The sequence below is a fragment of the Acromyrmex echinatior genome, chromosome 1 (assembly GCF_024713525.1).
Source record: "Acromyrmex echinatior isolate Ae372 chromosome 1, ASM2471352v2, whole genome shotgun sequence".
Classification (NCBI taxonomy): Eukaryota; Metazoa; Arthropoda; class Insecta; order Hymenoptera; family Formicidae; genus Acromyrmex; species Acromyrmex echinatior.
Genome location: NC_141852.1, coordinates 11,063,553 through 11,075,861, shown reverse-complemented (window position 1 = coordinate 11,075,861; position 12,309 = coordinate 11,063,553). Strand labels below are relative to the sequence as shown.

At 30.9% G+C, this 12,309-nt stretch overlaps 2 protein-coding genes across 5 annotated transcripts in view; one reads left to right on the top strand and one right to left on the bottom strand.

The window, feature by feature from the left end:
• The window catches only part of LOC105146021 (very long chain fatty acid elongase AAEL008004), a 63,585-nt gene extending 55,826 nt beyond the window's left edge, over positions 1–7,759 (bottom strand). Inside the window, exon 1 of one of the 2 annotated variants that reach the window (XM_011056033.2) lies at positions 7,741–7,759. The gene's annotated coding sequence lies outside the window, so the exon portion shown is untranslated. Of the gene's footprint in view, positions 1–5,921; positions 6,230–7,740 lie in introns of those variants that run through there. The other variant, XM_011056031.2, reaches the window with a different exon arrangement.
• A 285-nt stretch (positions 7,760–8,044) lies between these two features.
• Positions 8,045–11,514, top strand: peng (Pumilio and CPL domain-containing protein penguin). Of its 3 annotated transcripts, XM_011056028.2 has the most exons (4): positions 8,045–8,199; positions 8,898–9,033; positions 9,097–10,926; positions 11,471–11,514. In XM_011056028.2, coding segments are annotated over exons 2-4 (1,956 nt in total). In that variant the 5' UTR covers positions 8,045–8,199; positions 8,898–8,909; the 3' UTR covers positions 11,473–11,514. The 3 variants fall into 3 exon arrangements, with proteins under 3 accessions (XP_011054330.1, XP_087268409.1, XP_087268412.1); XM_087412283.1 differs by having other exon boundaries at positions 9,097–11,514; XM_087412286.1 differs by having other exon boundaries at positions 8,188–8,326; positions 9,097–11,514.
• The last annotated feature ends 795 nt before the right edge of the window (positions 11,515–12,309 follow it).

Below are 12,309 nucleotides of genomic sequence, written 5' to 3'. Positions count from 1 at the left end.
TCTAATCAGAACAAATTTTATAATTACGTTAATCTCTTATACTCGAAAAATAAAGAGCAAATGCGTTACCTGTTTTACAGTCAAAAAACGAAGCGGTAGATCTCAGACATTACTTTCGCACAATTAAATTTTATTTGTTATATATTTATTTGTTATAAAATCATTAATTTGATTTAACTATCATTTTTTTCATTCAATAGATATTTATTGTAAGTAAATGTTTATCTGATATTAGATTCTTATTCAAAGAAGTATCTATTAAGATTTAAATCCGAAGCGCCACTACGGTCTAAGTATTAAGATGTTGAATTAATATATACATTTTTCAACGTATCGATATGGTTGTCGATACGTAATTATCATTTCTGAAATTAATTCATTCGTTATTTAACATAAACAGTCATGTTCCTATCTCATTATTAAGATTTAGTTTCTTCGAAAAGTTTTTTTTTCCAGTTTATAGTCTTTATAGCTTTAATTTGACATAAATTGACTTTTAATTTGACATAAATTTATTAATTCCCTCATAATTCCAAACAATTTCCTGCGCACATGCTTGCTTTTGGATGCCAAGTTAAGTCACATGCTTTTTTACTAGATTGTTTGTGTTTTAATTTATTAGAAATTCTGTATTCTGTGTGATTCCAGTAATTTACTAAAACGCAACAACAGAAAGACAAGTACCGTGTGCCTGTAGTCTTTAATGTTATCGAAATTTCACTACATCGTGAATTTCTACTGAAGTAAGTGAGTTAATTTAGTGTAGTATCAATTGATTTCAGATGATGGTTAATTGTAATTACCATTACAAATAAGCATTTGCTTTTTCGCTAAAAATTCACTAAAAAATGATCTTAAATGAAATCAAAACGTCTAAAGAATTTCTGATACGTTAATCTTTATACATATACAGAGTGAGAGCAAAAAGTATTCGTACAAAGAAATTTGTTATAAAAAAAGTCTTATTTATAGAAAACATTAATTAGCAATTTTATACAATAAATACATTCTGTTCTAACATAAACAAATGAGCTTCACATATATTCTTTTAAAAGCTAAATTTCTCAGTACGAATACTATTTGAGCATTCAAATAATACAATTTTTAATTTTCGCTCATTTTTCAGACGATATATTTTGTATAATTATCTAGTATACATATCTTTTTGGTATATATTATTTTAAGGAACATACAGTCTATTTTATTCTTTATGAATAAATTGTTAATTATCCAACAAGAAATCGTCAATTAAACGTTGAATCAATGTCAAATTAATATTGAAATCATCGATTCAACATCAATTCGACTTATTTCTCGCTAGATAATATTTACTTTTTAAAAATAAAATTTTTTTTTAATATTTTCTTTGTACGAATATTTTTTGCATTCACTGTATGTATACTACTTATATTAAAATTATATTAATTTTTCCACAATAACTGTTACTCTCTTATTTGCTACTCTTACTTCTACATTTTTTATTATCAAGAGTTCTGTACTCTCAATTTATTTAACGACAAATAGTTGATTTTTACGATGATTTCACGATGATTCCACAGGTGGGTCTTACTGTTAGTGAAAGATTATTCGCAAATTATCGTAATAATGAGAAAATAATATATTTATCAGTTGATGTTAAATCTTTACATAATCGTGATTTGGAAAATTTCGATAATTCGCGTAAAGAGAGATTAGCGCGAAATATTATACTGTCTCGGGAAAAAATTTTAATATATAATTTTATATATATATAATTATATAAAATTATATAAAATTATATATAATTTTATGTATAATTATATATAAAATATTTTTTTTCAGGATATTATTCTGATACGTTGCCGCAGCGTGTGCACAATAAAAATTCTTCTTGTTTCACGGGCAGCAAAATATAATAGCAAACTTCAAGTGCTTTTTCCAGGAAAAATTGCAAAATATAATAGTAAACTTCAAGTGCTTTTTCCAAGAAAAACGGCGAAATAGTCGTTACGTCGTTGCGACAACATTATGACGCCAATATGCGTTACTTCATCTATCAACGATCGTATAACGTTGGCGAGTATTCGTCGTATATAAACGCATCGTTCATGAGCCGTACGCTTTAAAGACGTTTGTATCAAAGTAAACAATCAGTGCGTCACACGTGTGCCGTTTCGTCATCAGGGTTTTGGTTCTCATTTACTATGCGCGATAAATCAATGAGAATCAATTCACAATTTTCTCGCTATTAATCTATCAGCAACGATAAATGTGTCAATATGTATATTTGTTAACGCACTTAAATGTTTTCGATGCAGATTCTGTTTGAAACTGATGAAAGAGCAACCCAATGAAAGATTTTCCATGTAAGAACATATGAAATATAAATATATATAATTATATATATAAGTATAATTACACATGTCTCTCTCTCTCTTATCTTTTGGGAAATTATACTGCTCGGTATAAGAAAAATAATAATATAATAAAGAAACATTTTCTTAAAACTAATTAAATAAGAGAAAAATTCTATATTGAGAAAAAAAATAATCAATTTTAATAAATATTTAGTTCAATACTGTCAACTAAACATTTACTTATCATAAATAAAATTTGTTCATTAAAAAGAATGATTGTTAATTAAATTAATGTTTCTTATATCAAATAAATATGTCTTTATATTTAATAAATATTTAGTTGGTATTCAACTCAAATATTTATTAAAATTGACTATATTTTTTCTCAGTGTATTTATCGATCAAAGCAGATCTTAATGCTTATACATTTGTGTAAATTTATGTACACATCTGATTCTGCAAACAGCGGGCCGAAATTTTTTTCGGTCTTTAAACATCTGAGATATCTTTTTGCATTAAATTATTCACAGATGTGATTTGAGATGTTTATTAATATATAAAGATACTAATTAGCAAAATTTATAAATTACTTGTCAATTTGTTACATTACATTAAGGGAGATCGAGGATAAAACTAACAAGGGGACACACAATAGTAATATCGTTAATATTTCTAAACTGTAATAGATATATGTATGCGGCTGCATGATAAAATTCTGTAGACAGATCATTGAATCGTTCATTATGCTGATTTTCGTGAAACGTGCACGAGTGCAGGAGCAAAAATGATTTTTTTCATGCATCAAATAAGTTTTACTGTGTGCACAAAATCTAAAATATTTTTTTTTCTTCATAACGAAGTTATTAGGTGTTGGAATTAATTCGTAGCGTTTTACAAGTGATGGGAAGTACTTTCATTAATGTATTTTTTAATGCTCATGTGAAATAAATAACATTCTTTCATTAAAAAACGCTACGAATTAATTCCAACACCTAATATAATGTATTATCTTAATATGTTTTAATAATTAGCATTGATGATTTGCACATTTAAGTTGATTTTTATCTAGGTTTTTATTTAAAAAATTTACTATAAGACATAAAATACATTACACAGGATAATAGTAACATCGATGCCTGGGAACGTTACAATTGTAATTGTTCCCTGGCAAATCATCAATGCTAATTATGTGGTTTCATTTCTGTAGACGATTAAAGCGAACAACCTTTGTATTTTTTGCAAAATGGAAAAAAATGAGTTTCATGCAGTAATCAAACATCTACATATGAAAGGTAGATTAACGCCGAAAGAAAATTCCCAAGACGAAGGACCAATCAAAACAATGGACAATAATTTTTCGCAATAACCGATATGTATCGAGAATAACGCATTATTTCAGCGCGCGTTTATAAACAATAAGATAGGAACAAGACCGTTTATATTAAATAACATTACAATCCGAAGCGCCACTACGGTCTAAGTATTAAGATGTTGAACTAATATATATATTATTCAAACGAATAAATTAACTTCAGAAATAATAATTACGTGTCGATATGGTTGTCGACATTAACGCAATTAATCTGAAATGTAATAATCCCCCCAAAATCCCGGTTATTGCGAAAAATTATTGCTAAGGTCTCGGTAGTCTAAAGGCTCAGGACGCTCGCACGGAATGCAAGAGATCCGGGTTCGACTCCCGGCCGAGGCAATAATTTTTCGCAATAAGTTTATTACAGTTTTTTAAGATTAATTTGGGGAATTTTTGGGGGGATTATTACATTTCAGATTAATTGCGTTAATGTCGACAACCATATCGACACGTAATTATTATTTCTGAAGTTAATTTATTCGTTTGAATAATATATATATTAGTTCAACATCTTAATACTTAGACCGTAGTGGCGCTTCGGATTGTAATGTTATTTAATATAAACGGTCTTGTTCCTATCTTATTGGTTATTTAACTCACATTTAGTTTATTATTAATTTAGTTTATTATTAAGTACGTCAATATAAAGGTTGCTTATTAAGAGTAAGTCCACAACCTTGCTTTAAGAGGCCGTAAGCCGTAAGCCTGTAAGTTCTAAGTGACGATATATCTGCCACAAAACTTATGCTTTTGGGCCGTAAAAATTGAGTTTTGCTCAATTCGTTTAATCTAACGATTAAAGCCTAAAGACTGCGCAAAAACAGTTTAAAGACAGAAATTATTGTCACTTAGGACCTTAACAGAAAGCTGACTTATAATCTTAAGACAATGTCTTATGACTTAAATCTTATGTCTTTAATAACGCACAAGAACTATCTTATGACTTATGTCTTAAAAGCGTATAAATACGAGATGCTTTTAAAATATAAGTCATAAATTTTTGTGCGTTACTAAAGATATAAAGCGTCGTCTACAATGAACAGTAGCAATAGAGACTGTAGACACGTCGAGGGTAAGCTGGTTTTTGATCAAAATCGAATCGATATTAATTCAACGTCGAATCGGCGATATTAATTCAACATCGATTTGATGTTGATCAATCAACCATTTCTGGCTGAGCCGGAAAACCAGCTTACTCTTGACATCTCTATTGTTCTTTATTGTAGGCGACACTTTACTGAAGACATAATACTTAAGTCATAAGACACTATCTTAAGATTATAAGTCAGTCTTTCTGTTACGGCCTTTAATTTCTTTCGACTTACGACTTAAGGCTTCTTAAAGCAACTGTGGAGCATAACTACAGAAATGGCTTAATTTATAGCGAATTCAATTGAACCCATTCAGTGCGCACTGGTGCACATTAAAGCCGTCGCACACAAAATAATATAAATAATATAATTTATACATAAACATAAAAATCGATTAAATCCTGAAACACTCATTTTATTTTACCTATTAGGTAAAATATGTATTATAATATGAAATATTTGCATTCCTTGGAAAATTTTTCTCATAATTTTTATACGAATTGAAATATTTTTCAGAAATATTCAGAAAATTTGAAAAATTATATAGAAATTTTGAAAAATTATATGAAAAATTCTGAGAAAAATTTTCACTAAGATTTCACTTTTATATTACTCAAATTAAATCAGTATACAACGGCTTTAATATGCACCAGTACAAACTAGTGCTTCTAATCGAATTCGATTTTTGAAGAAATTTTAATATGAAATTTTGAATAACAAAATGTTATTTACACAAGAGATTGAGTTGCCCTTGCTCCTTTGATATCTAACAGTGTAGCGCTCGAATTACGCTACGAGACTTATCTCTGAATTTATCTCGAAGCAGAAAAGCATCTGCGGAACGCAGCTATGTGACAAGAAAAAAATTATCGCACGCGGAACTCTGAACGCGCGCCGCCTCTCGGCAGACAGCCCGCGAGCAGAAACGCGATCCGGCGGGAACCGATGCGAACGACCACGTCCGCATAGCGCGATTCTCGTTGGCAACGGTATAAATATAGCTTCCCCGAATATCGGGAAATGAGTAAATACAAGCCAAAGTAGTCAGACGAGCCGTTCCTTCGCTCGCCGTCCGGCGGCGCAATCAGCTGACGCAGCCGTCACGCCGCCACGTTTTCTCACCTGTTGCGCCGGTTGCGTGCCGTTCCCTCTGTCTCTCTCCCTCCCCCTTCCACTTTCCTTCTCACTCTTTCTCTCCCTTTCGTCTTCCCGTTGTGTGATCGATCGACTTTGCTTCGCGCCGATTTTCCTCGATGCAGCGCGATGCTACGAATTACCGGCACACTCTCGTTCGCGAGCACTCGCGGACCGGTATGTGTGGATGCGTGACTTGATCGTTTCACATGAGATAAATGCGAATCGGATCTGGGTTAAAAATACACACTAAGGCGCGGCACGAGACCAGCTGCGAACCGCTCCCGCCGCCACCCTGCCCTGCTCAAAGCAGCTCGGGCGGCTGCCTCGGGAATCTGACGCGGCTTTTCGCGCGCGCGTTCCTCCCTTCGTCGCGCAGGGGCGGAGCTAAAAACCGATACGAAGTAGATGACCCTGGCTACATTTCATTTGCTGCTCACAGTACTCTTGGAATTATTTTATCCTTGTTATTCATCTAATATTAAATGAGGATAAATGATGCTCATTAGCGCTGTGAACGCCAAAGGAGCGTTCATATTATAGAATCTGGCCATAATGAGTTCGTCAAAATGAAAGTGAGATAGGATAGTATAATATATACTGTAATACTTTCTCTTTTTATGCAAGTAAATTCGTTTTAATCTTAACAGGCAAATATTTCGGAAATATGCAATTTTACTGAAAAACTTTCCAAGTTACCCAAGCAGAACTACAAGTCACGATAACGTCAAAATGATGTTAAAATGAATCGAAAAATGACTTTTAATGATCATCTTGGAATCATTTTGACATCATGATGACTTATTGTTCTGCTTGGGTGCATTCCAAAATGTTCTCTCTGAGGAAAATTTTACTTATAGGCATAATACACGTAACGTGTATCAGATAACATTTTCCTCGGAGAAGACTAGATTTTAGATTATTTTAGAATATAACTCAAATAAAAGTATAGTAATATACATCACCATTGTATGTCTCCTTCTGTATCGTACAACTTTTATTTGGAATGTCTTCTGTATTATTTCTTGACATTAAAATTTCATTATTTTCGAAGTATTTTCATGTTAAAATTAAAATGAATTATTTTGTATGTATTATTTCAGTTTATAACTTGTAGACTATATTATTTTATTCCACTTACTGAAGTTAACGAAAAATGATAGACTAATCAAAAGTTTGTCATTTTGTGGCCAGACTTTATCTATTATTACAGGCAATTATAAGATCTCTAATATGTGAAGGGCAGCTATTGCGATGTCGCAAATGCCGCAGAAATACAAGTATTCAAATTTAAATTATTGGCTACGTTTAGCAGTGGAAGCAGCTTTGCATAAATTTGTAATTGTTATAAAATTCTTTAATATAATTGGTCTTGTTCTCCTTGGATCTAAATATATAAATCAATCTTATTAATATAGTCATTGGATTATAATTAAATTTTGAATTTCTCATAGAAAATTAACTTATCATATATTCACCGGTCGCATTGAAATATAATCGGTGAAAATATGACAAATTAATATTCTATAAAAAGCATTCAAATTCTAATTAAAATTCAATAATTTAAATTTCAATCCTCTTTATATTTCCGTGCCTTTTTCATTATCTGTTCGCGATCTGTGGCATGACATCTGTCTTTGACATTTCGAAGATAAAAGAAATAAGAATGGAGCATCATTGTTTTTGAATCGAGATATTTAAATCTTGATATATATTGATCTAGTATAATATAATATTAATCTAATATTATACTTGATATATATTAATCAAATATAGCATTGATTGTAACATGAAAACATATACATACCTGATAACGATGCTCGTGCATAAGTTGTACTTTCGGCGGATAATTGACGTGAGATCTCCGAGGAAGGTTCCGATCCGATTCTGAGCAAAAAAAGAAGCGCCAGACTTGCGAGATTAACGTAGAATTGCGTGCGGATGAATTCCACCGCGAGCGAATTCGATGTGCGACACAAGAGTAATTTTTTCACGCGCGAAATTCGCTTTCAAGCAACGATCGCGCGAGAAACATAAGGCAACTTGAATATGTGTAAGGCATTTTGTGACTGATCGCGATACTCGCGATTATGTGATTTATCGAATAGCGATTCTCGAGGGATCAAAATGACAATCGATACCCGCCGGACCAATCACCAAAATGCGAGTACGCACGCGCAACGGAAGGCAAATCACATGGTGAAATCGGCAAAATCGATTTTTGTACTGGGTATCCGCAGTATATATTTGGAATTAATATTATCAGGTAGAAAAAAGAGGATATAAATAAAAAGATTTTTCATAAGTTCAAAACTGGAAAACACTTCACGTTGAAATTAGATTGATGTTGTTTCCATCGGTTACTGGATTTGCGTCTTCAATCTCTCTTTGAGGTTATATGAGATTAGATTTTGTCTTAAGGACAAAAGTCTGGTTTTTATTCTTCTATTAGACTGTTTTATGATTTTGGCCATTACATCGAATTAGTGTGTATTCAGTATATTAGTGCGCATTAAAGACTGCTTTATATAAATCTTTAAATGCAATGGCATAATTCATAATATACTCAATGTTAACAATGAAATAATACATATATATTGTACTTTATCAAATAACGCGGCATCATTATGGGGTTAATGGTTTAAATTATTTTTATGTTTTTAATTTTGTTAATTTTATATATAGCAACTTTTGGTATGCATCAATCTAGTGCAAGTGATTGAATTCGATATTATAGAACTTTCTTTCTCGCTTTAATTAATAAATATCAAATATATATCTTATATTTTACTTTAAATTTCAAAAGTGTATACTGTTCTTATTAATTCAACTAAAAAAACAACTAATAATAAAAATATTTTTGTGAGATTTTTTAAATATTTTTTTAACCTTAGTGAAAAATGATACATGCAGTTTGAAGATTTGGCATCTACTTTGACCCTTATTGATGTTTTTTTTTAATAGATTTAATCAAAGATGAAGCGATCAGCAGAGAGTTTGGACACTGATGATCTGAAAGTAGAAAGTAATGTTGATGCAGGAAATAATAAAAAAAGGAAGAAAGTGACATTTGAAAAATCTCTGGATAATAAATTTATAGGTAATGAAAAAGAAAACTGTGGTGCAGAAATAGTCATGTGTAAAAATAAAAAATATTTTTCAGATAAAAATGTAAAACTGTCTTTAACAAAGAAGAACTCAAAAGGAAAGAATACAAAAGTAGCAAAAGTGGGGAAGAATAATGCAATTGAGAAGATAAAGTTACTCAAATTGAAGAGGGAAAGAAAACAGGTTGGACAAAAATCTGAAGACCAGAAGAACTTAAAAAAAGAAAAATTAGAGAAAAATAATACAACCATCAAGAAAACCGATTGGCTTCAACTGAAGAAGGAGAAAAAGGAACTTAGAGAGAAACGGAAAGCTAAGAGATTAAATAATGATGCAGTATATGACAAAATCATTCAGGCTAAGCAGATCAATGAAAAGTTACGTAGATCTGATTGTAAGTCTGTCGATCGTGTAACGTTAACTCAGACGTTGCACAATATGTTGAAAAACCATTACAGCAAAGTGATATTTACACACGATATGTCCAGAGTAATTCAATGTATGATCAAAAATTGCAAGGCACATGTTCTGCAAGCTATATCTCAAGAGATAAAACCATTTATCATGGAGATGTTGCAGTCTAAATATGCAAAAAATTGCGTAAAAGCTATTTTAAAGCATGGCTCACAAGAAATCAGACGTGAGATTATTTCTGGATTTTACGGCCATATTGTCAAATTAATGAGTCACAGTGTATCAGCTCCTTTTGTAGAACTCACGTACTCTACTTGGTGTACAAGTCTTGAGAAGACATATTTTAAACAAGAATTTTTTGGGGACATGTATAAACTGGAAAAAGACAAAGAAGTTAAATCATTGTCGGACGTATTCAAAACTGCGATAGATATGAAACTGGCTACACTATCTGCCGTAAAAACAAATCTAATTAGAATTTTAAACAAAGGTTTTGTTAATTCTATTCTGCTGCAAACAATTCTATGGGAATTTCTCTGCGTATGTTCGGTGGAAGATAGGAACGAATTAATAGTTATGCTGCGATCTTACATTATAACTCTATCCCAAACGAAAATGGGCGCGAGAGTTGCTATGCAATGTATATGGCATAGTACTAGCAAAGATAGGAAAATTATTATGAAAGCCCTCAAGGGAAACGTAAAGGCGATTTGTATGTCCAAATACGGTCACGTGACGTTATTGGCGCTCTTTGACTCCGTAGACGATACTGTTCTTATGCAAAAGATAATATTGTCCGAATTACAAGAGGATCTAATTAACATTGCACTGAATGAGTATGGGAAACATGTCATATTATATCTCGTGGCCAGAAGAAAACCTCTTTATTTTTCGCCAGCTGTAGTAGAATATTTATGCCAAGGTGATAATAATTCCGCTAGTAAGAAGTCAGCCGATATTAGGGAAAAGGAACTCCTCGAAGCAATCTGCGGCCCGCTTTTTGATGCTATAATCGCGAATACATCAACATGGTTATGCAACAGTAGCATAGCTATGACTACCTTGGCGATATTGAAAGTAGGATCGGGAGAGAAATTGAATTTTGCATTTGAATCGATTGCTAAATTTATTAGCAGTACAGATTCAAAAATCAAGGATAATGATACCGAATACGATGTGATTGAACATCCTGGATTACACGCAATGTTGAAGAAACTTATTCAGTATGACAAAGAATTGCTGAAAAAGAACGAATCTACATTTGGAGAAATATTAATGTCACACCTAACGCCAAAAGTGCTAGAAAAGTGGATAGAATTTAATAGAGCTTGTTTCTTATTAATTCTTCTCATAGAAAATGAAATTGCTATAAATACAATATTAGTTAAATTAAAACCTTTAACAGAAAATCTCCAGAAAAAACGCAGCGTTGGAGCATCGATATTGTTAAAAAAATTGACAGAAAATAAATGTAAGTAAAGTATGATATTTGAAAGTAATGTATATTATTCATAATCCTTTTTTAATGTAAATTGTTCCGTTTTTACCAGAAATAATTGTAATAGGCTTTGAGATTACAAATTATATACTTTCAATATATTTACAAATTATATACTTTCTAGATTTTAAATAAAGTTTAATTCGATAAAAACGAATCAATCTACAGAAATCGTCCAACATTCCTGTTAATTACAATTGATTATATTCCTCTGCTTTAAATAATTGTTTTTTTTTATTTTTTTTATATAATTTACATGTAATATGCAATTTGTTTACAATTATTTATTTTACGCATTAAAAAATATATTCACTAAATATTGTTTAAAATATATAATTTAATAACACAAAATATAAAAAAGATGAGCAAATAAGATGTTTAAATTAAATTATTAAAGCATTTCACAATTTAATCAAATAATGCACAAAATGTTTCGGCTCACAGAGTCTTCATCAGTTCATAATTCTTTTATATGTTTAATTATAAACTAATGGAGAATATGTTATGAAAAAATAAGGAATGATCCTACAAAATGGACAACTGCACAACAAGAAAAGAAAATATTTAAATATTTAAATGAAAAAGTAAAAGGAATCAGGAAATGTATTACAGAGATGATACCTCAGCAACAGAGAATGACTCGAAGACGGTAGAGAACTAATTTCAGCTTCATATTACAAAAGGAAAAAAGAAAGAGTAAAATGCCTAAAAAGAAAATTAGTAACAACAAACACTAAAAAAGAAGAAAGCATGTCATGTACAAGTAATGAAATGCCTGTACATCATAAGCTATCAATTAATAAAATAAAAAGTCCAAAAATTAATAAAACAAGATTAACGCCATTTGAGGCACGAAAGTAAACTATAAAGCAACGAAAAAAAAAAACAGTAATACAGAAATGAAGGGAAAGGATGCTAAAAAAATTGAGAGGAAAATGGATAAGTATAACAAGAGAGACTACATTTTCAGATACCTCAAGAATTATTCTTTCCATGGATGTAAGGAAATAAGATGAAACTGATATATCCAGTTTTTTTATATCGTGTCGATCCTGGATGGTCCTATTTAAGGAAAAAAAATCATATTTGTTATGAAATATATATTCTGTAGATTTTTAGTACTGACATTTTTAGTACTGATTTTTTTCCCTATTTAAGGGAAAAAAATTATATTTGTTATAAAATATATATTTTGTAGATTTTTAGTACTGACAGTGTATATCAGAACACGACTTCGCATTTTGTATAATAATTACAAATAAAAGATTCTTTTCAGTATAATAGCATCGACAAAGTGATTAGATTATCACCTCTTACTTCTTCGAGATTTATTTGTTAGGATATAATAAGGACGTA

What these genes read in the sequence shown, in the direction of transcription:
- peng (XM_087412283.1), top strand. Translation starts at nt 8,910, where the DNA reads ATGAAGCGATCAGCAGAGAGTTTGGACACTGATGATCTGAAAGTAGAA. An exon ending in TCTGGATAATAAATTTATAG is followed by an intron (nt 9,034 to 9,096) that starts GTAATGAAAAAG and finishes AATATTTTTCAG; the next exon opens with ATAAAAATGTAAAACTGTCT.